This window comes from Rhinoderma darwinii, chromosome 10 (genome assembly GCF_050947455.1).
Source record: "Rhinoderma darwinii isolate aRhiDar2 chromosome 10, aRhiDar2.hap1, whole genome shotgun sequence".
Taxonomy (NCBI): Eukaryota; Metazoa; Chordata; class Amphibia; order Anura; family Rhinodermatidae; genus Rhinoderma; species Rhinoderma darwinii.
Window position 1 is genome coordinate 71,719,386 of NC_134696.1, and position 26,224 is coordinate 71,745,609.

At 41.2% G+C, this 26,224-nt stretch overlaps 1 protein-coding gene across 1 annotated transcript in view; it reads right to left on the reverse strand.

Moving 5' to 3' along the window:
• LOC142661487 (visinin-like) overlaps positions 1 to 26,224 on the reverse strand; it is a 102,142-nt gene that overhangs the window by 18,813 nt on the left and 57,105 nt on the right. The window contains exon 2 of the mRNA XM_075838892.1: positions 25,017 to 25,128. Coding sequence (XP_075695007.1) covers positions 25,017 to 25,128 — 112 coding nt within the window. The remainder of the gene's footprint in view (positions 1 to 25,016; positions 25,129 to 26,224) is intronic.

Here is a 26,224-nt window from a genome sequence, read left to right on the forward strand (position 1 = left end):
AAAGATATTGGTCTGAAATTTGCAGGTACATCTGGAGATTTCCCTGGTTTAGGAAGGGTAACAATAATTGCATGAAGCATTTCGCTGACTGCTACCAATAGATACAATATTAGTTAAACAATGCAAGAGATAGGGAGTTATTATGTGATGGAAATTTTTATCATATTAATTCGGGAGTCCGTCAGGTACAGGAGATTTGTTGAGTTTCAGACTTTACAACTTCTAAAATCTCCCAATCTGAGATATCTCTGTTTAGGATCTTTAATTGGTCAACATTTTGCGTAGGGCCAGATCCACACCACCCAGAACGGCATTTATATCCTCCAGAGATGGTTGAAGAGTATCAAGATCATCCTGTAAATTGTATAAAGAGGAATAATAACTACCAAATTTGTTTGTTTTTATCTAGCAGGAAAGGGATTCCGGATTTTGCAGCTTTTTTCTTTAATTTGTTCGCCAAAAGTTTTATAATTTTACCAAGTTTAGCTTTGCGGAGACGGAGTTCATACTTATTCTGGAGGGTAAGGTATAGTTGGTGAGGAAGGGATTTTATTTTTTCAGTTGTTGACGAAATGTTAGATTTATTTTTATTTTCCAGGATATATAATTTGTCTGTTAATTCCTTAACAGTAGCCAATCTGGACCTTTTTTCCCATAGATGTGCTGCTAATTTAAGAAAGTGACCTCTTATAACAGCCTTGTGGGCACACCACAAAGTAGTTTTGGAGATGTCATCAGTATTGTTTAATGAAAAATATTCTGACTACGCATTTTCTATGGTAGATACATACGACTCGTTGTTGAGAAGATAATTATTCAGTCTCCAGGGAGATGTTGGAGGAGAATTAAAAGATTCTTGAAATGTGATGGATGTCGGTGCGTGGTCCGACCATGTGATTGTATCAATTTCTGCGCATATTTTCTGTAGTAACCATTAATCTACTAGTATCAAATCTATGCGGGAGTATGTGTTATGTGGATTGGAAAAAAAGGTATAATCTTTTTCGGATGTATGAGTAACTCTCCAAGCATCATACAGTTCCTCTGTATGCAATAAGTTACGAAGATCACAATTCTTATCACTAGAATGAGGGGGATTTCTATCAAGGATAGGGTCTATAGTCCTATTGAAATCTCCACAGATTAGTAAGCTACCTTTTTTCTTTGATTGAACTAACTCGATTCGTTTTTTCGTAAATTTCTGTTGATGAGAGTTGGGTGCGTAAAGATTGACTATAGTAAACGGGGCATTGTTAATGAGACATGTGATCACCAGATATCTACCCTTTGTGTCCGATATCAAAGATGTAACAGTAACTCTGAAAGCTATCAAAACTCCTTTTTTCTTTTCCGTTGCATGAGAGTCAAATATATATATGGGAAATGCCTATTACTCATTCTAGGGGCATCTCCCTCATTTAAGTGAGTTTCTTGAGCATAAATTATGTTGCATTTTTGTTTAACGCATTCCTTCCAAAACAGAGACCTCTTAAAAGGGCTGTTGAGACCCTTAACATTCAAAGCACATATCTTAATAACCATATTTAGAATTTCAAATATATGCTATAAAGGCATTACTATGAGAAATATTGATGACATCACATCTAAGGACAACACATCTCGCACACAGGAGTTTCAAGTTTAAATGCAGCATTAATTGTCTAGGAGAATACCATGGAAACAATAAAACAAAAAATAACCTGAACAATTGAAAAACATCCCAAATATCTGAGAATTTTGGGTAAAAAAGTCTTGGTTCTAAGTGAACCCGTCTGGACATCCTAGGATAGTCACTTGACATCGAGGGGTCTGGAAGTACAAGATCAAGGGAAAGTGGGAGAAAAAAATATGAACTGTGCATCAGCAGGCTACATGAGGTAGTGGAGGTGAAAAGAGCACGCATCTTTTCAAAAAGCAAGTTTCATAGCAAGGTAAGTCTGCAAAAGTGAATTACTACAGTTCAAGTAGCCGGAACAGAGGAGGATTCATGACATTCTGCAGGGGACCATTCTTGTTGAATAGAAGCTGGTTTCTTTCTTTTTGGTGACATGTTGTCGTCATCTAGTGGGAGTTCCAGAGACCATTTCTTAAGTATGCTAGTAGCTTCTTTAGGGGAGTGGGTCTTTCCATTATGCCGGACTATCAATTTGACTGGAAAACCCCACTTGTAGGGTATATTATGTTGTCTCAAGACCTGGGTAGTTGGAGCAAATTCTCGTCTCCCGGCCAGTGTGGCTATGGATAAGTCTGCATACAGTGAAATATCTTGAAATCTTTCAGGAAGATTCTTTGTGGTGGCTGCAGCTTTCAGCAGCGCATCTTTGAAGTGATTTTTTTTTATCCAAGCCAGAACATCTCGAGGAATTGCAGGAGCCAGGTGTCTGGGCTTAGGAACCCTGTGGGCCCTATCAATTAGTAGATCCCTTTCCAATGCGTTGGGAATCAATGCTGTAAATAAATCCACCAAATATCTTAACTTGTCATCAGCAACATTTTCAGGTATATTCCTGAAGCGACTATTATTCTGCCTAGAATAGTCTTCTAGGTCAGCTAATTTCAACTTAATAAGTGCTAGGTCATCTTCTGTAGCATTATGAGCGTCCACCAAACTATTATGAGCTGTGGTGAAATCCTCCATCTTATCCTCCAAATGTGCCGTTCTTTCTCCAATATCTATCAGCTCAGTGTGAAGAGATAATATTGCACCATGAATGTCTGCATGTATCGTTTCCTTTAACTCATTCAGCAGGAGTTTCATGTCAGACCTAGTAACAGGAAGTTCTGCAGAAGACATGGTGGTCAAGGGACCATCACTACCTGGGGAAGATGTGGCAGCAAATTCCCCCATAGATGTGCTGCAGCGATTCTGGAGGGACAGAGGAGATTGTCTGGGGAGCACACCTTGGCCGGACTACTGAAGAGTCGGGAGCGGGATCCTCGCACTCCTAGCCGCATTGGCACGAAGAGACGACCGAGGACTTTCGTCTTGCAGTGAGGAGGACGGAGCACCATGCGGTCCGGTGCCATCTTCGATCTGTCCCACGCTGGAGAAGGAGGTAAGTTTGGTCGGACTCCCCAGCTTTAGTCTCGCCCTGGTCAGGTCGGCTGATGCACTGGGTGACAGCTAATTAGTGAGTGTGAGTAAGGTGGTGATTTTGGCAGTAACATGCCTTCTTTGAGCCGTTTTGTCCCACTGATGCACGGAGCTGTCTCTCCTTGCTGCTACTCCGCTCTACATCCGGTCACGCCCCCTCTCATATTTTGAAGAAAATTTCAAATGGCTATTTTTACAGGGGGCAGTTCGGTTCTGAAGTGGCTTTGAGGGCCTTATATAGTAGAAAGTCCCCATAAATCACCCTATTTTGAAAACTTCACCCCTCAAGGTATTCGAATCAGCATTCACAAAGTGTTTTAACCCTTTAGGCGTTTCACAGGAATAAATCAAAGTAGAGGTGAAATTTACAAATAATTTTTTTTTTGCCCGAATTCATTTCTATCACATTTTTTTTTGTACCACAGAAGGTTTTACCCGAGAAATGCAACTCAATATTTTATTGCCCAGATTCTGCAGTTTTTAGAAATATCCCACATGTGGCGCTTGTTTGGTAATGGACTGACACACAGGCCTCAGAAGCAAAGAAGCACCTAGTGGATTTTGGGCCCCCTTTTTTTAGAATATATTTTAGGCACTTTGTCAGGTTTGAAGAGGTCTTGTGGTGCCAAAACAGTGGAAATAAGAGAAAAAAAGAGAAAAAAAAGACGGCGCCACCTTGTGTAGATCAGTGTTGCTAACCATGTTAAGTGTCATTTAGCGCAACCCTAGATGAATACCTATGCCTGATATGGCCTTCTCTTATTTAAACAATATATGCCTTTTAATAATAATAATTTTAATACCTTACCCACGGCAAACATTGTTCTATCATTTGTTCCTTTCCTTTTTGTATTCCTCTGGTCGTCCTGGTAACGAGGCCGCGTCCCGGCATCGTCTACTACGGACTTACTCATATTAATTTACATCCTCTAAAAAAGATGCCAATTTCTGTAACTAAAAATATGCCGCATACTTCAACTACAATCAGGACGTTACTAAGTTGCTAACCACGCTAAATGTATTCATCTAAGAATAATTTTTTATCAGCGTAGCTATTTAATAAAACTTATGCCTGACACGGCATTTAAGTGCACTCTTTTATTTAATTAACACACACCTCCAGGCAGCCTTCAAATGAGTTCAATGCCGTACACACAGCAAGCAGTGTTCCATCAATTCGTTCAATTGCTGCATTTTCTGCTTGGTTGTCCTGGCAACGAGGCCGCGTCCCGGCTTCGTTCAGTCCTAACTAAGATATTTCTTCCAACTTTGGTTTTATTTATTTTTCACTTATTTCTTTTTCTTGTTTTAACTGTATCCCATTTTATGAATAAACACCTAACTTGTATGTTGAAACACATTATGCAACTATATTCAGGCGATGTGAACTTTTTTTTTTATTTTTAAAAAAACCGGGAGTGACGTCATGATCGCACCTTGACCCCGTCAGATTTGGCGGTTTTTTCAATTATGTTAATTTGTACCTACAGATTATATAAGTTGTGTCTTTCCCGAATTGTACATGGCCTGATGAAGACGATTGTTCATCGTCGAAACGCGTAGCCACTGTCAATAAATTGAACTATTAAATATCTCGGGACTTCGTTCCACATCATTTTATACCACACAGCAGCGCCTCCAAAAAGATCCAATTTTCTTTTACCTGCAATTTTCTAAAACAGTGGAAACACCCCAAAAGTTACCCCATTTTGGAAACTACACCTGCCAAGGAATTTAGCTAGGGGTATAGTTAGCATTTTGACCATGCAGGTTTTTCGCTAAATATATTGGAATTAGTCTGTAAAAATGAAAATCTACTTTTTTTTCTGAAAAAACATAGACATTTTTAATATTTACAAGGAATAACAAAGAAAATGCACCCCCAACATTTGTAAAGCAATGTCTCCCGATTATGACAATACCCCATATGTGGTAATAAACTGTTGTTTGGACCCATAGCAAGGCTCAGAAGGGAAAGAGCGCCATTTGGATTTTGGATTTCTGATTTTGCTGGAATGGTTTTCGGTGCCATGTCGCATTTGCAAAGCCTTGGAGGGACCAAAACAGTGAAAACACCCAAAAAGTTACCCCATTTTGGAAACTACACCTCTCAAGGAATTTATCTAGGGGTATACTTAGCATTTCGACCACACAGGTTTTTCGCGAAGTATATTGGAATTAGTCTGTGAAAATGAAAATCTACTTTTTTTCAGAAAAAACAGACATTTTTAATTTTTACAAGGAATAAAGGAAAAAAAAGAACCACAACATTTGTAAAGCAATTTCTCCATATTATGGCAATACCCCATATGTGGTAATAAACTGGTGATCGGACCCATGGTAGGGCTCAGAAGGGAAGGAGCGCCATTTGAATTTTGGAGCACGGATTTTGCTGGATTGGTTTTCGGTGCCATGTCGCGTTTGCATTGCACTGGAGGGACCAAAACCGTGGAAACCCCCAAAAGTGACCCCATTTTTAAAAAACTATCAAGACATTTTTCTAGGGGTATAGTGAGCATTTATACCCCACGGGTCTTTTGCAGAATTTATTTATATCAAAATTTTTTCCACTAAAATGTTGAATTTTCTCATTTTCACATGGGATAAAGGAGAAAAAAAACAACCATTTTTTATAAAACAATTTCTCCCGAGTATGGAAATACCCCACATGTGGTCATACGGTTTTTTCATTAGAAATAAATTAACCCTTTCAGGACTGATCCATTATTTGCTTTCTTATTTTCGTTTTTCACTCCCAGCCTTCCAAGAGCCATGGTATATTACTACCGGTAGCTTACTTAACCCGATTGACCTGCACTATGTGGCACCGTGCTTTTTGGTTTTATTTCCAAGAGCCATAACTTTTTTCTTTTTCCATCAATAGAGAGGTGTGAGGGCTTATTTCTTGCGGGAGGAGCTGTAGCTTCTATTGGCACCATTTAAAGTGCCATAAAATGTACTGGGAAACGAAAAAAATATATATATTTGCAGGCTTGAAATTGGAAAAAAAATCTGATTCCATTTTTTGGGGGTTTCGTTTTTACAGCTTTCGCCGTGCGATAAAACGAAAACTTGACTTTATTCTGCGGCTCAATACAATTACGGTGATACCGTAAAAAAAATTGTTTTGTTTCACCACATTCTGTGAGCCGTAACTTTTTTATTTTTTGATTCATTGCGCGGTGGGAGGTCTTATTTTTGCGGGACGAGCTGTAGTTTTTATTGGTAAAATTTTTTGGTACATAAGAAGTGATTAAAAAGCTGTATTAATTTATTTTTTTTGAGAGCTAAGGTGACAAAAAAACAGCAATTTTGGTGCTTTAAATTATTACATTTTTTTACGGTGTTCACCGTAGGAATTAAATAATGGTATATTGTAATAGTTCAGACTTTTACGGATGTAGCGATACCAATTTTGTTTATTTTTTTTACATTACTTTAGAAGAAAAGTGGGAAAAGTTTTTTTTTTTACTTTTTCAAAAAAAAAATCTCACTACTAATAACTTAAATTCTTCTACATATTTTATTAGTCCCCTTGGGGGACTTAATCCAGCGACCATTGGATCGCTGGTACAATACACTGCAATACTAATGTATTGCAGTATATTGTTATTTTTACAGGCTCCTGTAAAAGCGCGATCGCTGTACCTGTCCGTTAGTCCCGGGTGTCAGCTGTAATACACAGCTGACACCCGCAGCGTATAGAGCGGGCTCAGCACGTGAGCCCGCTCCATACATCAACCCCCGCACCATGGCGTGCTATTAACCCCTTAATGACCAGCCTATTTTAGACCTTAATGACCAAGCCATTTTTTACGTTTTTCCATCGTCGCATTCCAAGAGCTATAACCTTTTTATTTTTGCGTCGACATAGCCGTATAAGGTCTTGTTTTTTGCGGGACAAGTTGTACTTTTTAATAGCACCATTTTGGGGGACATATTATTTATTGATTAACTTTTATTAACTTTTTTTGGGGGGGGATAGAAAAAAACCCTGAAATTTTGCCACGCTTTTTCATGTCTTAAATCTACGCCGTTTACCGTGTGATATATATAACACTATAACTTTATTCAGCGGGTTGTTACGATTGCAACGATACCAAATTTGTATAGTTTTTGTATGTTTTACTACTTTTACACAGTAAAAACGCTTTTTTTTTCAAAATGACTTGTTTTTGTGTCTCCATGTTTGAAGAGCCGTAACGTTTTCATTTTTTCTCCGATGCGGTCGTATGTGGGCTTTTATTTTGCGGGAAGACTTGTCGTTTTTATTGGTACCATTTTTGAGTAGATGCGACTTTTTGATCTCTTTTTATCACATTTTTTTTAAGTCAGGATTCACAGAAAACAGCAATTTTTCCATAGTTTTTTATTAAATTTTTTACGGCGTTCACCGTGCGGGTTAAATAATGTAATAGATTTATAGTCGGGGTCGTTACGGACGCGGCGATACCAAATATGTGTAACTTTTTTACTTTATTTTGTTTTTTTAATAGTAAAGCATTATGTACGGGGAAAAGCTGGGTTTTTCATTTTTTTTCACATTTTTTTTTAAAATTAACTTTATTAAACTTTTTTTTCACTTTTTTACTAGTCCCACTAGGGGACTATAATATGCGATTCTCCGATCGCTATTATAATACACTGCAATACTTTTGTATTGCAGTGTATTACTGCCTGTCCGTTTAAAACGGACAGGCATCTGCTAGGTCATGCTTCCGGCATGATCTAGCAGGCATTCGCTCCAGGCAGACCTGGGAGCCTTTATTAGACCCCCGGCTGCCATTAGAGACACAGACACTCGGCGATCATATCGCCGGGTGTCGGTGGGAGAGAGAGGGAGCTCCCTCCCTCTCTCCAAAACCACTCAGATGCGGTGCACGCTATTGCGCACCGCATCTGAAGGGTTAAACAGGTGAGATCGATACTAATATCGATCTCACCCGGCCGAGCAGGGACGCTCCCAGCCCTCTGCTGCCTCTAGCAGCTGAGAGCAGGCAGATTTGACGCTCCCTGCACTGTTTACTTTATCCTTATGCAGTGCCGTAAAAAGACATATGCATCAGAATAAAGCCCATTAGTGGCCGCCGTTAAAAGGCGTATTGGCGGTCACTAACGGGTTAAGTCATAGTGCGCAAAGGGGTTAATACACAGCGGATGGTTCAAAGTGAAAATTGTAATTTTCCACTGATATGCCATTTTAGTGCATAATATGTTGTGCCCAGTTTGTGCCACTGAATACAAATACCTCATAAAACGTTAAGCGGGCTCTCCCGGGTATGGTGATGCCATATATGTGGGTGCAAACTGCTGTTTGGGCACGCTGCAGGGCTCAGAAGTGAGGGAGCGCCATTTTGCTTTTGGAGCGTAGATTTTGCTTGGTAGTAGTTCTGTTTGGGGTTTTGCTGGTATTTCAGTTGATAATGTGGGGGCATATGTAAGCTGGGCAGAGTACATAATGGCATAATAAAAGGGTATAATAATGCGGTAAATAAATAATAATCCGCAGATATGTGGCCGGTGTCGCACTGATAAATGGTGCCCGATCTTATCTGCTTTTGGAACACTGCACATTTTGCATCGCCATATTCTGAAAGCCAGAACTTTTTTATTTTTTCACCACTAGAGCTGTGTGAGGGCTTTTTTGTTTCGGGGCAATCTGTAGTTTTCATTGGTACCATATTGGGGTACATGCGATTTTTTGATCACTTTTTATTCCATTTTTTTGCAATCTTGACCAAAAACCAGGAATTCTGACAATGTTTTTTAGGCCTTATTTACACGAGCGTGTGCATTTTGCGCACGCAAAAAACGCGGCGTTTTGCGTGCGCAAAAGGCACTTAACAGCTCCGTGTGTCATCAGTGTATGACACTCCGTTTGAATGTGGTGCTTTTCTGTTTACATTCAGAGTTTGACAGCTGTTGCGCGAATCACGCGCAACCCACGGAAGTGCTTCCGTGCGGTGCGCGTGATTTTCACGCACCCATTGACTTCAATGGGTGCGTGATGCGCGAACAGCGCACAAAGATAGGACATGTCGTGAGTTTTTTTCAGCGGACTCACGCTGAGCAAAACTCACGGACTGTCTGCATGCCCCCATAGACTAATATAGGTGCGTACGACACGTGTGAAAAGCACGTGCGTCTCACGCACGTATATCACGCTCGTGTACACGAGGCCTTAGTTTATTTTTTTGCGGCGATCATCATACGCTATAAATGACATTGTTACTTTATTCTGCAGGTCGGTACGATTATGGCGATACTATATGTATATAGGGTTTTTTATGTTTTGCAGCGTTTGCACAATAAAATCACTTATTTATCAAAAAATATATATTTTCTGTGTCACCATATTCTGAGAGCCATAACTTTTTTATTTTTTAGTAAAAAAAGCTGTTTAAGGGCCAGATTGTAGTTTTTATTGTACTATTTTTGGGTACATGGGACTTTTTGATCACTTTTTATTCTTTATTTTGGGAGGGGTGGTGACCAAAAAATATCGATTCTGGCGTAGTTTTTTTATTGATTTTTTTTGGGGTGTTCATCGTGCGGGAAAAATAACATTATAGTTTTATAGTTGGGGTCGTTACGAATGCGGTGATACCAAATATGTGTACTTTTTTAACGTGTTAATTTTTTTCCTAGAATAAAAGTCTTTTTATTTACCAAACAATTTTTTGTTTATGTAACATAACTTATTTTAAAACTTTTTTGAAAGCATTTTTATTACCTTTTTTTAACTTTATTTACTTGTCCCACTAGGGGACTACGAGACTTGCAGCTTTGATCGCTGCTAGAGTACATTACCTACGTATTGTAATTTATTCTAACTGTCATTGTGATGTGACAGTCACACTGACAGGAAGCCTCGGAGGACCAGCCTGCAGCTGCTCCTTCTAGGCTTCCGTACATGGCAACCCGGAGGTCATTGTCTGGCCTCCGAGTGCCACAACAAGCATCGTCAGCCCCCACAATCACTTTGTGGGGGCTGCCGATATGCTTCAAACCCATTAAATGCGTAGATCGCAATCGGTTGCCGCATTTACGGGGTTGATTGCCGAAAGCAGCGGCAATGGACCGCTGACCGGCAAGACAGTTGTGTCAGCTGTCTGGGACAGCTGGCAGTGCCGTCTTGTCGCTCTGTGTATACACAGAGTGACAGTTTGAAATAGTGACGAAAATGAACGTCCTGGTGCGGGAACTAATACCGGTCGGGAAAGGGTTAAATGGAATCCCAAATGTTATGAATCTTGCATGTCTCTGTCTACTACTAATGTATATTGCAATGCACCATCGTTGCCTGAGTGTATTCAAGATTTTGAGGATGTCTTTTCTGAAATCGGATCTAAATCTCGCCCTCCTCATAGACCGTATGACTGTCCCATTGTACTTCTCCCTAATGCTAAGCTTCCTAAAGGGCGGATTTATAATCTTTCTGCTCCGAAAAGAAAGGCTCCGAAAGATTATATTACAGGCAGTCCACATAAGGGTCGTATTCGTCCATCTACTTCTCCGGGTCTTTCTTTGTTGAAAAGAAAGATGGCGGTTTAAGACCCTGAATCGAGTACCATGAATTAAAAAAGATTACCCTTAGGAATCAATATTCTCTTCCTCTCATCCCGGACTTGTTTAATCAGATCTCAGGGGCCAGGTGGTTCTCTAAAGTAGATTTACATGGGATCTACAATTTGGTTCGTATATGCAAAGAGGATGAGGGGAAGACAGCATTTAATGCTCCAGATGGTCATTATGAGAATTTGGTCATGCCTTTTGGTTTAAGTAATGCTCCAGCTGTTTTTAAGAATCTTCTAAATGATATTCTAAGAAATTGTATTGCATGTTTTGTTGTTGTGTATCTGGACGATATTATTGTGTTTTTTTCCAATTGGTCCTCTAATGTTCAACATTTAAGTTCCGTCCTTCAAGTACTGAGGGAAAATTGTCTTTATGTGAAATTTGAAAAGTGTTTTTTTTTTAATTCAGGAAGTTAATTTCTTGGGGTATGTTCTGTCTCCTCATGATTTTCGTATGGACTCCGCTAAGGTTCAGACGATTCTTGATTGAGTTCAACCCACTTTGCTAACAGCTCTGCAGAGGTTCTTGGGTTTTGCTAATTATTACCGAAAATGTATTCATAATTTTTCCTCCATTGCCAAATTTTTGATGGATCTTACGAAAAAAGGTTCTGACCTTGTAAATTGGAATACTAGTGCGGACTCAGCCTTTGAAACATTGAAACAATGTTTTATGGAAGCGGCTGTACTTGTTCAACCTGACCTTTCTAACCCCTTTATTGTTGAGTTTTGCACGCGTAAAAAACTCAGTGGTTTTCTTGCGTTGCAGTTCCGTGTGACATCCGTGTACAGTGTGTGTCTGCGTTTTTTACGCGTGTATGTCATCTGTATGTCAGGAGTTTTTACGTCAGCAAAATAAACTGAAGGAGGTGTTTTTTTTTCTCATCATTTTTTTAGCAACTGTTGCATGAAAAATACATGGCACACGGATGTACGTCCGTGTGCTGTCTGTGATTTTCACGCACCCATTGACTTCAATGGGTGCGTGATGCGCAAAAAATGCACAAGTATAGGACATGGAGTGAGTTTCACACAGCGGACACACGCTGCGTGAAAAACACTAAATGTCTGAATGGCCCCATTGAATTGCATAGGTCCGTGTGACATCCGTTGTTTTAACGCGCGTAACATGGACGTGAAATATGCTTGTGTGAATAAGGGCTTAAAAATATGTGTGGGGGCGGAGCTAGCACTGAGACTGCATGGTTGTGTCTCACTGAGCTCCGTACATCCAGCGACCTACAGAAGCTTACGATCGCGGCACAGACCTCATAATGGTCAAGATTGGAGGCAGTAAGGCTAGGGAAGCATCGGAGACCACTGCTCCGGCTCCCTCCCAAGCTAAATTGGAGAAATTCTTTGAGAACAAATCTACTTCTCTTCCGCCGCGAAGTCCCAAGATGGCGCCGTCTTCCCGCCTACAGAGAGGAGACGAGAGTGCAGATGCCACTGACACAGATAGTGAAGCAACAGGCATATCGGCTGCTGGAGAATTACCCTTAACAAGACATTTCTTCAAGCAGGTACTGTCAAAAACGTTAGAACCTGCTGTAAAAGATATAGCTGAAATTAAACAGGATATTAAGCAAATCGGTTACAGGGTGGTAACCCTTTAAAATACACATGCGGCAATTCTGGATTTTAACGCAGCTACTGTACAAAATGTTTCCTCTTGTCAGACTACATTTAATAGCATTTTTTGATCACTAGAGGATCAAGAAAATCATAGCAGCAGAAATAACCTGCATTTTTGTGGTGTTCCGGAATCTGTGCCATCTGAGGAAATCCTAGATGCCATTTTGTCTATTTCTCACTCCATTCTGGGAGATGCTTATTCAGATGATGAGATTGTCATTGAAAGAGCTCACAGGGCTTCGCGCCCGAAACCCAAGGCGAACGAGCCAACTAGGGACATAATTTGTCGATATCTTAACTTTAAGGTGTAAGATAAGATTATTTTCAAGTCCAGAGAAGCTGCTACATTTCTATTTAAAGATACAATAATCTCAATTTATCAGGATTTAGCTGCTATCACACTACAGAAGCAGCGGAAGCTTAAACCACTTACTGATCTTCTACGGAACAAGAAAATTCTCTATAGGTGGACTTTTCCTTTTGGACTTTCTTTCTCGGCAAAAGGTCGCCGATTTACCATTTCCTCGGTCGGAGGAGGTCGGAGGAGGTCTATGATTTTGATGAATCTTCGGATTGCTCCATTACAATCTGAGGAATGGGACCTTGTTACGAATCTCGTTTCTCTTCCTCAAGTTACACAGACCACTCCGTGGAGACGAAATCCTGCTTTCAAAGCGCCAAAACATAAGAAGAAATCAGGTCGTATGACTCCTAGGAGATTACTGGAAGAAAATTATTGATAAACTGCGATTTTCTGTGTTTTCCTTGTTAAGGAACTGCTAATGTCCACTGGCTTTTTGCATATTGTTTATATAAAGTTTATTTTCTCATTTACTTGGCATGACATAACTTGTTAGTAATTTGATCCTTCATCTTCACTTTCTATTATATATGCTATTTACCTGTATAACTGCCTTCAGGTTGCCCTTAGAGAGTCTTCATCTTTTGGGTTGGGAACCTCTTTAAATGATATTACCCACCCCCCACCACCTTATTGTTCTTTATTTATATTACTGGTTTAAATATTGACACGTTTACGGAAATGGATGAAAGATCCATGCGATCATATGACGGAATATGGTCTGCTCTACTGATGTTTCTACAGTTTAATATGCTACATCTCTCAGATATGTCTCTCTGTTTTCTGTACATGTATACATATACTTTTTTGCATTTACTGGTAACGGTTTATTATTTTGTCATATCAATGAATCTAGAAGGGAATTACTGTAGAGTCTTACTTCTTGGTCATTTTTCTATGCTTATCGCTTTAAATGTATTCTTGCATTCCACTCATGGCTTCTTTAAAGGTTGTTTCTTACAATGTTAGAGGATTTAACTCCCCTTCTAAGAGATGTCAGATCTTTTCATTCCTCAAGAAAGCTTCATGTGACGTCGTACTATTGCAGGAGACGCTGTAAAGGATTTGCCAGACACAGTTACTGTGTCGACGCCCGTGGTTAATCAGCCTGCATCTGTGCCTAGGTCTGCTGGAGTGACTCGATCTGCTACCACTCAGGCTGGTAGGTTGAGAAGTGGGAGAACCTATCACAGCCTTGCCAGATGGTTCTAGCTCCTGCTCTTGGTCTATGTATAGCTTAATTTGCTGCTTGTCCTTTGCCTGTGATTCTCCTGTTTCCTCTGCTGTTCCTGCTATATACATTTGACCTCTGCTTCATATCGACCCTGGCTTGACTGACTACTATTCTTCTGCTCTGCTTCTGTTACCACGCACTCTCCTGGTTTGACTCGGCTCGTTCACTGTCCTGTTGCTCACGGTGTTGCCGTGGGCAACTGCCCCACTTCCATGCTTCAGTGTACCCTTGCCCTGTGTTGTCTGTCATGCACATATTGAGTGTAGGGACCGTCGCCCAGTTGTACGCTGTCGCCTAGGACGTGCCGTGCAAGTAGGCAGGGACTGGGTTGCGGGTAGATTAGGGCTCACCTGTCTGTCTCCCTACCCCGCCATTACAGACGCACTTTAAAGAGGCTCTGTCACCAGATTTTGCAACCCCTATCTGCTATTGTAGCAGATCGGCGCTGCAATGTAGATAAGAGTAACGTTTTTATTTTTAAAAAACGAGCATTTTTGGCCAAGTTATGACCATTTTTGTATTTATGCAAATGAGGCTTGCTAAAGTCCAACTGGGCGTGTTTAAAGTAAAAGTCCAACTGGGCGTGTATTATGTGTGTTACATCTGGGCGTGTTTACTTTTTTTACTAGCTGGGCGTTCTGACGAGAAGTATCATCCACTTCTCTTCAGAACGCCCAGCTTCTGGCAGTGCAGACACAGCGTGTTCTCGAGAGATCACGCTGTGTCGTCACTCACTCCCTGCCCCAGGTCCTGCATCGTGTCGGACGAGCGAGGACACATCGGCACCAGAGGCTACAGTTGATTCTGCAGCAGCATCGGCGTTTGCAGGTAAGTCGATGTAGCTAATCAACTGTAGCCTCTGGTGCCGATGTGGCCGACACGATGCAGGACCTGGGGCAGGAAGTGAGTGACGTCACAGCGTGATCTCTCGAGAACACGCTGTGTGTCTGCACTGCCAGAAGCTGGGTGTTAATGAACAGAAGTGGATGATGCTGATTCGTCAGCATCATACACTCCCATTCTTAACGCCCAGCTAGTAAAAGAAGTAAAAACGCCCCGATGTACACACATAATACACGCCCAGTTGTACTTTTACTTTAAACACGCCCAGTTGTACTTTTACAAGCCTCATTTGCATAAATACAAAAATGGTCATAACTTGGCCAAACGTTACGGCTCTTCAAATATGGAGACACAAAAACAAATAATTTAGAAAAAAAGCGTTTTTACTGTGTAAAAGTAGTAAAACATACAAAGACTATACAAATTTGGTATCGTTGCAATCGTAAAAACCCGCTGAATAAAGTTATTGTGTTATTTATACCACACGGTAAACGGCGTAGATTTAGGACGCAAAAAAGGGTGGCGAAATTTCAGATTTTTTTCTATTCCCCCCAAAAAAAAAGTTCATAAAAGTTAATCAATAAATAATATGTACCTCAAAATGGTGCTATTAAAAAATACAACTTGTCCCGCAAAAAACAAGACCTTATACAGCTATGTCGACGCAAAAATAAAAACGTTATAGCTCTTGGAATGCGACGATTGAAAAACTTAAAAAATAGCTTGGTCATTAAGGTCCAAAATAGGCTGGTCATTAAGGGGTTAAACCAATTTCATTATTATATAAAAAGCTTGTATTTGTTGATTCCCCCTCCTCTATTTTGTTAGATTATGGAACAGAGATCTTAATCGAACCTTTTCTGATATCGTACTTAATAAGGTGATGTTAACTTTACATACAATGTCCAGATGTGTTAGAATACAGGAAAATGGTTATAAGATTCTATCCCGTTGGTATAAAAGTCCGGATGAAACCTCTATATACACACCTACACACTCTGATGTTTGCTGGCATTGTAACAAAGAAAGGGTCTTGTGAAGTAATCATAAAATGGTGGAAGGATAGCTTTGAACAATGCAATTTTATTTGCGGTAATACTATCCTAACTTCCCCAGACTTGGCTCTTTTGCTAATCACTCTAATATTAAGGTTATCCCATCCAAACTTTTTAGGATTCTACTAGTTGCTGCTAGGCTTTTGATTCCGTCTTACTGGCTGTCTGCCGAAATTCCTTCTATAGAGCACTGGATTGCGAAAGTGGATAACATTTATCGTTTTGAGAAAATTTCTCATTGGGAGAGCTATTCCAGGGATGCTTTCTTGAAAATATGGCAGCAATATAGAAATTTTGAGTAGACTCAACTCTCTTCAACCTTTATAATTTTAAGTGATTATTCCTTCTACAGGGACTTTTACTGTGATGTTGACATTTTATGTACTTTACTTGTAATTTGCGTCCCTGCGCTTTTTTTTTCTTGCAAATTTTCTGCCACTGAGAAGATCTATGAAATAGGTAATCGTGAGATTCTTGCTTTTACGTGGGCGTTTGAAGAGTGGCACCATTTTCTAGAGGCAGCTAGACATCAAATTACTCTACTGACTGACCATAAAAACTTTACTTTTTTAAAATCAGATAAAATATTTAATCCCAGACAGTCTAGGTGGGCCTTGTTCTTTACCAAATTTGACTTTATTGTAACCTACAGACCCAGGTCTAAAAATGTCAGGGCCGATGTATTATCTCAAAGTTTCTGCTCCCCATCTCCTTCCTAGGAGACACCAGCGCTCACTTCCACTCCAGTCTGCTGTGTCCCGTAGGCCCCAGCCCCTCTGATTCTTGTCTGAGCGTTGTTAGTTTATCCCAAGTCTGTCTTGCAAATGGTCCCTTAGTGTTTCCGTTTCCAGTTGATACCCGTGCCCTGTTACCTGTTCCTGTATCCTGTGCTGTTCTTGTTCCTGTGCCTACTAGTGTTGGAGTCGTGTCTACTGCACCTGCTGTAGTTTGCAAAGTCCAGTGTCTTCTGCCACATCCAGTGTCTTCCGCCACGTCCAGTGTCTTCCGCTACGTCCAGTGTCTTCCGCTACGTCCAGTGTTTTCTGCCACTTCCGGTGCCTTTTTCCACTTCCGGTGTCTTCTGCCACGTCCAGTGTCTTCTGCCACATCAGATATTGCCCGCCACATCTGGCGCTAACTGCTGCAACGACCTCCATCCGTGCTGAAGCCACAGCCACTGTCTGGACTAGTTCAGGTACCCAAGTGTTACGAACTGCTATAGACTTTTGTATAGACTGTGACCTGTCAGCTGCCTCTCCGCTACGGCGGAGAGGCCTAGTGGGTCCACATACCCTGTGACCGTGACAGTTTCTATGTCTCTGCTTGTGATGTCTACGCTTATACTAAGACAAATACGTCCTGTAACGGCCATGGCCGTGGACCCTCGTTCCTACTCACCGCTCGACGGCCGCGGCCATGACTCTGTGAGTGCTGGCTGGCATGTCCTTGATAGGAGATGCCAGCACTCACTTTCATTTTGCTTCACTGGGTCCCGTGGTGTGTGTGCGAGCACTATCGCCTGGCCTTAAAGGGCCAGTGCGAGCACATGAAAAGAATATCTAATTAGCCCATAATCACCATGGACTATAAAAGGGGCTCTGCCCTTTCACTTATTGCCTGAGCGTTGTTGTGTTTACCCATGTTAGTGTTAGCAAATGGCCCCTTAGTGTTATCCTGTTCCCGTTGTTCCAGTGTCCTACTACCTGTATCCTGTATCCCGTGCTATATTTGTTCCTATGCCTTAGAGTGTTGGAGTCGTGTTGTGCCACCTGTCACACCTGCTGATATACACCACGTCTGGTGTCTGCAAGTTCATCTGTGCCAAGCCTCGATTACTGTCTGGACTGTTAAAGGTACTCTGTTGTTTGGCCACCTGCGGTGCGGCCTAGTTGGTCCACATACTGCACTCTAAGCCTGCCGGCCTGCTCCAACCTCTGCCTGTGCCCATTGATCCCTGGCAGCATATAACAATGGACTTTGTCACAGACCTTCCTTCCTCTGCAGGATGCAATACGGTCTGGATGGTGGCGGACCGGTTCTCGAAGATGGCTCATTTTATCCTGCTCACCGGTCTACCTTCTGCTCCTCGACTGGCTAACCTCTTCATCCAACACATCTTCCGCTTGCATGGCTTGCCTCTTCATATCATGTCTGATCGGATGCCTTCCTATAAGTTTGCTCCCAGGTTCCTCGGACCCTTTGAGATACTACAACAAATAAACCCAGTCTACTATAAGCTTCGGCTGCCTCCTACCCTCAGAATCCCCTACTCCTTTCATGTGTCCCGACTGAAGCCTGTGGTCCTGAACCACTATAGTAAGACTCCTGATCCCGCAGTGGCTCCCAGCGGTTCATCTGACGTATTTGAGGTGAAGGAGATCCTGGACTGCAAGAGGGTAGGAGGAAGAACTTTCTATTTGGTGGACTGGAGAGAGTTTGGTCCTGAGGAGAGGTCCTGGGAGCCAGAAGAGAACCTTAATGCCCCTACCCTCATTAGGAAGTTTCCCTTTCGCTCTGGTCCTAAGAAGAGGGGGCATAAGAGGGGGACACTGTAACAGCCATGCCGCGGATCGTCGTTCCTACTCACCCGTCAGCGACCATGACTCTGTGAGTGCTGGCCGGCATCTCCTTCCTTTAGCACACCCTTCCGCCTTCTTTTACTAGGTCCCTTAGAGTGTGTGCGCTCACGCCCGGCCTTAAAGGGCCAGTGCGTGCACATGAAAATAATCTCTAATTAGCCCATGATCACCCTGGACTATAAAAGGGGCTCTGCCCTTTCACTCATTGCCTGACCATTGTTGTGTTTAATCATGTTAGTGTTAGCAAATGGTGCCTTAGTTTTATCCTGTTCCCGTTGTTCCCGTGCCCTGCTACATGTATCCTGTATCCCATTCTATATTTGTTCCTGTGCCCTAGAGTATTGCAGTCGTGTTGTGTCACCTGTTACGCCAGCTGATATACACCACGTCTGGTGTCTGCAAGTTCATCTGTGCCGAGCCTCCATTACAGTCTGGACTATTAAAGGTACTCTTGTACTAGGACTGTTGTTTGGCCAGCTGCTAATCCGCTACGGCGGTGCGGCCTAGTGGGTCCACATACCCACGGATCGTGACACGTTCTATGTGTCAACTACTTCCATTGTCTGTTCCACATAAACCTTGATCTCATCTATCTATGGATTTTATTACCGATTTGCCTTCCTCTGAAGGGAAAACTGTAATTTGGGTTGTGGTGGACCACTTCAGTAAAATGTGTAATTTTCATTCCTTTGCTTCAACTCCCTGATTCCAAAACTCTATCTAAATTATTTATTGATCAGGTGGTTCGTCTGTAAGGTATTCCGGAAAATATTGTCTCTGATAGAGGTGTTCAATTTGTGGCTAACTTTTGGAGAGCTTTTTGTAAGGAAATTTATGGTTTTCATCCCCGTTTTGGTTAATTTTCCGCACCTTCTAGTGATAACCCTCAGGTGAAAGTTGAATCAAATAAACGGTGCACAGTTTGGGCTCAGGTTCAATCGAACCTGAAGAACTCCCAAGTTATTCAAAAGAAAAATGCTTAAAAATGTCCTGTGTTTAGTGTGGGTCAAAAGGTGTGGCTTTCTACTAAGAATCTGCGACTTAAAGTACTGTCTCGTAAGTTTGCTCCTATGTTTATTGGTCCTTTAGCTCTACTAACTATATAAAATTGTTCAAGTTATTAACCCTGTGTCTTTTTGCCTGGCTCTTCCCCCATCTTTTAAAATGCATGTTTTTCACAAATCTCTTAGTTAAAAAATATTGTACCACCATCTAATCCACTCAAGAAACCTCCTCCTCCTGTTCAGGTAGAAGGAAATATGGAATTTGAGGTTCAAAGGATTGTGGATTCCAGAAGGATCAGGGGTACTCTCTAGAACTTGGTGCACTGAAAGGGGTATGGGCCAGAAGAACAAACTTGTGTTCCTGCCTATTCAGTTCATGCTAATCGTTTAGTTAAAGTCTTTCATTTGAAGTTTCCTTTAAAACCTAGGCCGAGGTTTAAAGCTCCGGTGGCCTTTCGTAGAAAGGGTGGTACTGTTAGGAAACTTCAGTTTCTTTAAGGTTGTCATGACTACTAACCTAACTTCTGGGTAGCTCTGGGCTGAGTTGCAGAGTCAATCTCATTTCTTTGTTTTCATCCTATTAGATTCTAGGGTGGAGTATTTAAGTCTGGTCAGTTCTTTCATTTCTGCTTGTGAATTTCTTTGTGTACGCAGTTTCAAATCAAGCTCCTGGTTAAATCCTGTATCACATGACTATTTGGATTTTTGGAACTGGACCTCGGCTCTGTCTTTGGATTAACCCTTTTGCTTACTGATTTGGACATTCTGCTCTCGGCTGGTTTTGACCTCTGCAGCTCCTGGCATTCTTCTGTTTTCTGATTTGGACTTCACTCTCTCCTGGTTGCGAACTCTGCTGCTGTTTACCCACCTGCTGTCTGGTTTTCCATTCTAGTATTGCCTGCATTGCACCTCCTGTACATCACCGTATTCTGTTAATGCAACCTGGGATCTATGCAGCCAAATCCAAGCTGCCTTGTGGTGGGCTCTAGTGAAGACCATAGAGTAGCCTTAGGCTCTGCTGATCAGAGTAGTGATAGACTTGAGTTAATGGATTATTTGCACACTTATTCCTGACAGTTTCCAGCTGCCTTTGGGGAATCGCTTACAGAGCAATTCCATAACTTGCACTCTTGGGGAATTACTCAACTACTGATTCCATTACAGTTGCAAAGGACAAGCCATATTTGAACAACAGTCATTGGACAGTATTTGACTGAAAAAAGTGAGTTTCTCCATTGCTGCTGAGTTCCTCCATCGCTGCTGAGTTCCTCAACTGTCATTGGGTTTATCTACTGCTGCTGAGCTCCTCCATTGCGGCTGAGTTCCTCCATTGCGGCTGAGTTCCTCCATTGCGGCTGAGTTCCTCCATTGCTGCTGAGTACCTCCATTGCTGCTGTGCCTTCATTGCCGGTGAGCTCCTTCTCTGTTGTCGAGATCTTCCATGGCTGAAGATTTCCTTCAATGCTGCTGAGCTCCTTCGTTGCTGTAGAGCTGTTCTATCGCTGCGGAGTTCCTCCTTCCCTGTTGAGTCTCTTCATTGTTGCTGAGTTCTGCCACGGCTTCTGAATTCTTCTACTGCTGCTGAGTTCCTTCATTGCTGCTGAGCTGCTCCTGAGTTGCAGGGTTTTTATATAGGGAAAAACAGCCTGAAAAGGCCAATTTTCAACGCAGATAGGGGAATTGTGTACCAGGATACCAGAAAGAGGAAAAACTACCAAAATTTGGATACATTTCTTAGCTCCCCGATGTCATCTGGCATAAGAACAAATACTGGGGGGTGTGGCCAGATGCCGAGTGAGTAGGAAGTGTGAGGCAGGAGTTCCGTGCTACTTTCACCATTAGCGGCTCAAACAGAAGCAAAAACCAACCAGGACACACATTCATTGTGCCTGCTTACCTCCTTTCACCCTGGGGCATTCGACAATAATGACGAGGAGTAAAAGGAAAGGTCAGTGTCCGCCGAAACGAATGTCTTTTTTCCCGCAAGTCCCCCAAGATGGCGCCGGAGCATGCCGGAGACCTGCACAGCTCCTAGCAGCTACGGAGGTGAGCTCATCCCCTTCTGTTAGCCCTACTATATCTTCGGCGGTGCTAAACCTCCAGGCAAGCAGACCACCCAGCCTTTCTCTGGATAAACTACCCTTTCCTCCATCCCTTTCCCCTGAGGGGAACTTTGTAAAAGCAGCGCTGCCTCCATCTGATCTCCCAGTCTCCTCAGCAAAGATGAGACTTATTTTCCAAGTGTTCAAAGAAGCTCTGCACAATGACATCCAGTCAGCAATCTCCATTATGCATGCTAATATTACAATGGTGGGGGAGAGAACGGCTCATTTAGAAGAAAAAAATGGAGGAATTTGTTAATGCTCACAATTATCTGGTTGACACTCACAATGACATGAAGGATGATATTTCCATTATAAAGCTCAAACTAGCTGATCTGGAAGACCGCTCCAGGAGAAACAATATCAGGTTCAGGAATATTTCTGAATCTGTCTGAGACACACAATTGCAAGATTTCCTGACCTTTTTATTTGAAGCTCTCATTCCTACAGCTAAACAGAACTCATAGAGTTTCTAAACCAAAGAACCTTCCCTCCAGTGTGTCAAGGGACGTTCTTGCATCCCTTCACATCTACCATTTTAAGGAGGCGATAATGAAGGCGGCAATCCATAAAACTGATCTACCAGAACGCTGTCAACAAATCTCTTTATTCACAGACCTCTCCCCTACCACTCTCTCTAGGAGAAGAAAATTTGCAACATTCACTAAAATTATGAGAGACAACAGCATCTCTTCTAAATGGGGATACCCTGTTAAATTAATCATCATGCATAATGGCACTACTCATGTTCTCAAAAGATGCAGCCATTCTGCTGACAAATTGGTCTCTCTATCAGCCACAAGATGGCGACAGATCTCCACCTAAGAAAAAACCTCCTCCAACTCTTGCTCAGGAATGGATAACATCAAAGGATGGCAGACATTCTCGCGATGCTACTTGAATACAGGACTTAAGGCTTCTCAGGTATCACCTATTCCTACGGAAAAGTTTTGTCCTGTTTCTTTGAAGCCTACAGTTGACATTCACAGCATATGTTTGATTGCTTCCTCGTGTCAAGTCCCTTTATTACAAGCACAAAATAAGTGAACTACCTTTTGCTTCATTCACTTGGTTGAAGGCGCCAGAGCTCCTTCTGCCTTTATTTGGTAATTTTTGCAACCACCGTCCATTTTGGGTTGCCTCGCCAGTGGTTTCCCAACCGTTCATTTTAAACCTGGACTGTAATTTTATGCTATATTGTATAGTGCTTTGTTTATTTTATTATGCTTTGTATTAATGTTTTACATGGTTTTTTTTTTTTACGTTTTTCTTTTCATTCAACGTGATAAGATAGTCAAAACTCTTTAACCCGATGCTCTTTTGTGCTCTTGGTCTATCGTTCGACACCTAAGGCTTAACTCAACTCCTCTAAGTATGTATAAATGGTGTTCAAAATATCTTCTCTAAACGTTAAGGGATTTAACAGTCCCTTTAAATGCTCACAGCTATGGAGAGAGATTCAAAAGCAGAAATGTGATATCTGCTGTGTCCAAGAAACCCATCTCCTGCAATCTGACTCAGTGAAACTACATAACAGTAACTTCCCAAACATTTTTTTGCTCGTACTTCTACTAAAAAGAGAGGTGTCCTTATTGCCTTCAAAAATACTTTAGCATTCCAACTTACAAATGTAATTGCTGACCCAAAAGGGAGATATCTGATAGTAATGATTGAAATGGCTGCTAATTTACAGCACGGTTCTTTGTTGTTGGGTGGTGATTTTAATATGGTCTCTGATCCAGTAATGGATAAAAGTTTCTCCGCCAACCCTGGTAAAGATCCTAGTTTACGTGATTTATTATTTAGGGAAAACCTATTTGATCCTTGGCGTATACTTCATGCGTCTGGAAAGGATTACACGTATTACTCCCCGCCTCATAATGTTTATTCACCCATAGACTTTTTCTTAACTGACAAATAGCTTCTTCAACGGATATCTAACACCCATATTGATATATATCTACATGGTCAGACCATGAGCCTATCTCATTAACCATACAGGAATCCCTCAACCTCACTCTCACCTCCCCTTGGAGATTAAACAGCTCTCTCTTAACCCCTTCAGGACACAGCCTGTTTTGGCCTTGTGGACACAGATGATTTTTTCAAATCTGACATGTGTCACTTTATGTGGTAATAACTCCAGAATGTTTTACCTACCAAAGAGATTCTGAGAATGTTTTCTCGTGACATGTTGTACTTTATGTTAGTGAAAAAATTTGGTCGATAAATTCAATATTTATTTGTGAAAAACTTCAAATTTTATCGAAAATGTGCAAAAAATTTGCATTTTTCTGATTTTAAATGTATCTGCTTGTAAAACAGATAGGAATACCACACAAAATAGTTACTAGTTAACATTTCCCATATGTCTACTTTATGTTTGTATCTTTTTTTCACTGCCTTTTATTTTTCTAGGACGTTACAAGGCTTAGAACTTTAGCAGCAATTTCTCATATTTTCTAGAAAGTTTCAAAACGCTATTTTTTCAGGGACCAGTTCAGATCTGAAGTGACTTTGAAGGCCTTATATATTAGAAAGCCCCCATAAATCACCCCATTTTGAAACTGCACCCCTCAAAGTATTCAAAACCGCATTCAGAAAGTATTTTAACCCCTTAGGCGTTTCACAGGAATGAAGGCAATGTAGAGGTGAAATTTACAAATTTACATTTTTTTTTGCTGAAATTAATTTGTAATACATTTTTTCTGTAACAAAGAAGATTTTATGAATGAGTAAAGAAAAAATAAACAAACAGTGGGCCTCAGTAGTGCTGTTTTATAAATAAAGTCGAGCCCATTTCAAACTCATGAGCTCACTTCGTATGGTTGTGATTTTGTGTAGGAACACAAAGCAGCCATTCAACACCATCTGGGAATATCCTCTGTGTCAGTTATCAGCAGAAAAAGACAATGTGAACTTCAGTAGACGTCTTCTTTCTGAGGGAGGAGTCTCAAATACCTCAAAATGCGTTAATTTTAGAGACTAATGAAACAGTGAATTATCTAATATTATGTTTTAATACTGCATCTTCTGCAGTTTAGCACTCATAGCATCTACTTGTGCTCTGGCGGATCCATATGGTCCTTTAAATCAAATCTGTCAGCTTAAAATACATGTGTAGAATTAAAAAAGATATGTTAAAACATGAATGCAGTTTTTGTATGTGTAACAATTAATCACGTTTTTCTGGTTTTAGTTAGCTACAGTCTGAACCGAGTGTATTAGGCTGTACAGCAGCACACAGAGGTCGTGTGCCACTCTACCATAAGTCATAATGTGCCGTATGTAAGAGCCATTCTACACAAGAATAAATACGGCATATGAATTCAGAGGCATACAGTAAAACCCGAGGCACCTCTATGGGTGCCCTATCGCAGCTCCATACAAAACAGAGCTATAATATGACTACGCACAATTAAATATAGACTACTAAGTGATGTCTGCACATTTTCTGCTGATTCTCTATAATCACTTGCAATATGGTTTTGTGGTAACTAAAAGACTTACAGTGACTATTATGGAAGCTTACCATTGTCTTTCTTTTTAAAATATGCCCATAATTTATCTGTTCTTTTTTGCGGTGTGTTTTCATCCTCAGGTAGATTTTTCTGTTCTTCGGCAGGAATCATCTTAAATATTGCCTGTGAGCAATGACAACATTTTTTAGAAGTTTTGAGTGAAACTGTTTAAATAGTTCCATCATTTGATTAGTTATATGACAATAACTATAAGGCATTAATGTACAACTGTTCAGACATTGCTTTCTTTAACATGTATCTCAATTTATGAATAATGATCAATGCATAGCACAATGAGGAAAGATAACTTATAAGATGATATTAATTATCAATTCACCTCTTTTTATGAATAAAGTCTTCATTTTGTAATCACACCTCATATAATGCTTGAAGTATATAATGTAACAAGTATGGCAGGATAAACATTATTGGAGCCTTAATAAATGCTATCTAATGTTCAGGTGTCTCTCATGAAAGCATGTAGATGCAAATAGACTGACAGCACGCCTAGAACATCTTCTGACCATCATAAACTCAACGCAATACTGTGCCTGCTACGATCAGCAGGTTTGTGGACCCACTGGGCTACTCCACCAGTTTGGCATAGGGTCATCTCTAAGGGCGTTGTCTAAGTAGCCTCCCCGATCTTCACCCTTTAACCCCCATACAGGGATCCGGTCTTTGCTGCTTGGAGGCTACCAGGGATGATTCTAGCTTTTCTGCTACCTCAGGCAAAAATTTAAATGGCGCCCCCCCCCCCCCCCCCCCCGAGATCTTGATTGCCATTCCCATAGCTGTTCTACTTCACAAGCAGCCTCGCAAAAAATGTAAATCATTATCTCGCTGCGTATCATACAGTGACTACAGCACTAATTAAAGGCAGAATTAACATTTACATTTAGTGACTCACAGGTTATGTCTCTATCCGGTCCAGACCTCTATGTTGACTTCTCCCGGCCACAGCCCATTTCTGCAGTTTTCCACTCAGATATCTTCAGCTTCTCGATTTTCAAACATTTCTGCACCTATAAACGAAGATAAAATTCTCATGGTGCCACACAATACGCACCTAAATATAATAGTGCCATATACTGCACCTCTAATTCCAATAGAACCATACACTGTGTCCCTGATTATAATATCACCATACACTTTGTCCCACACACACACACACACACACACACACACACACAGACACACAAACACACACACACACACA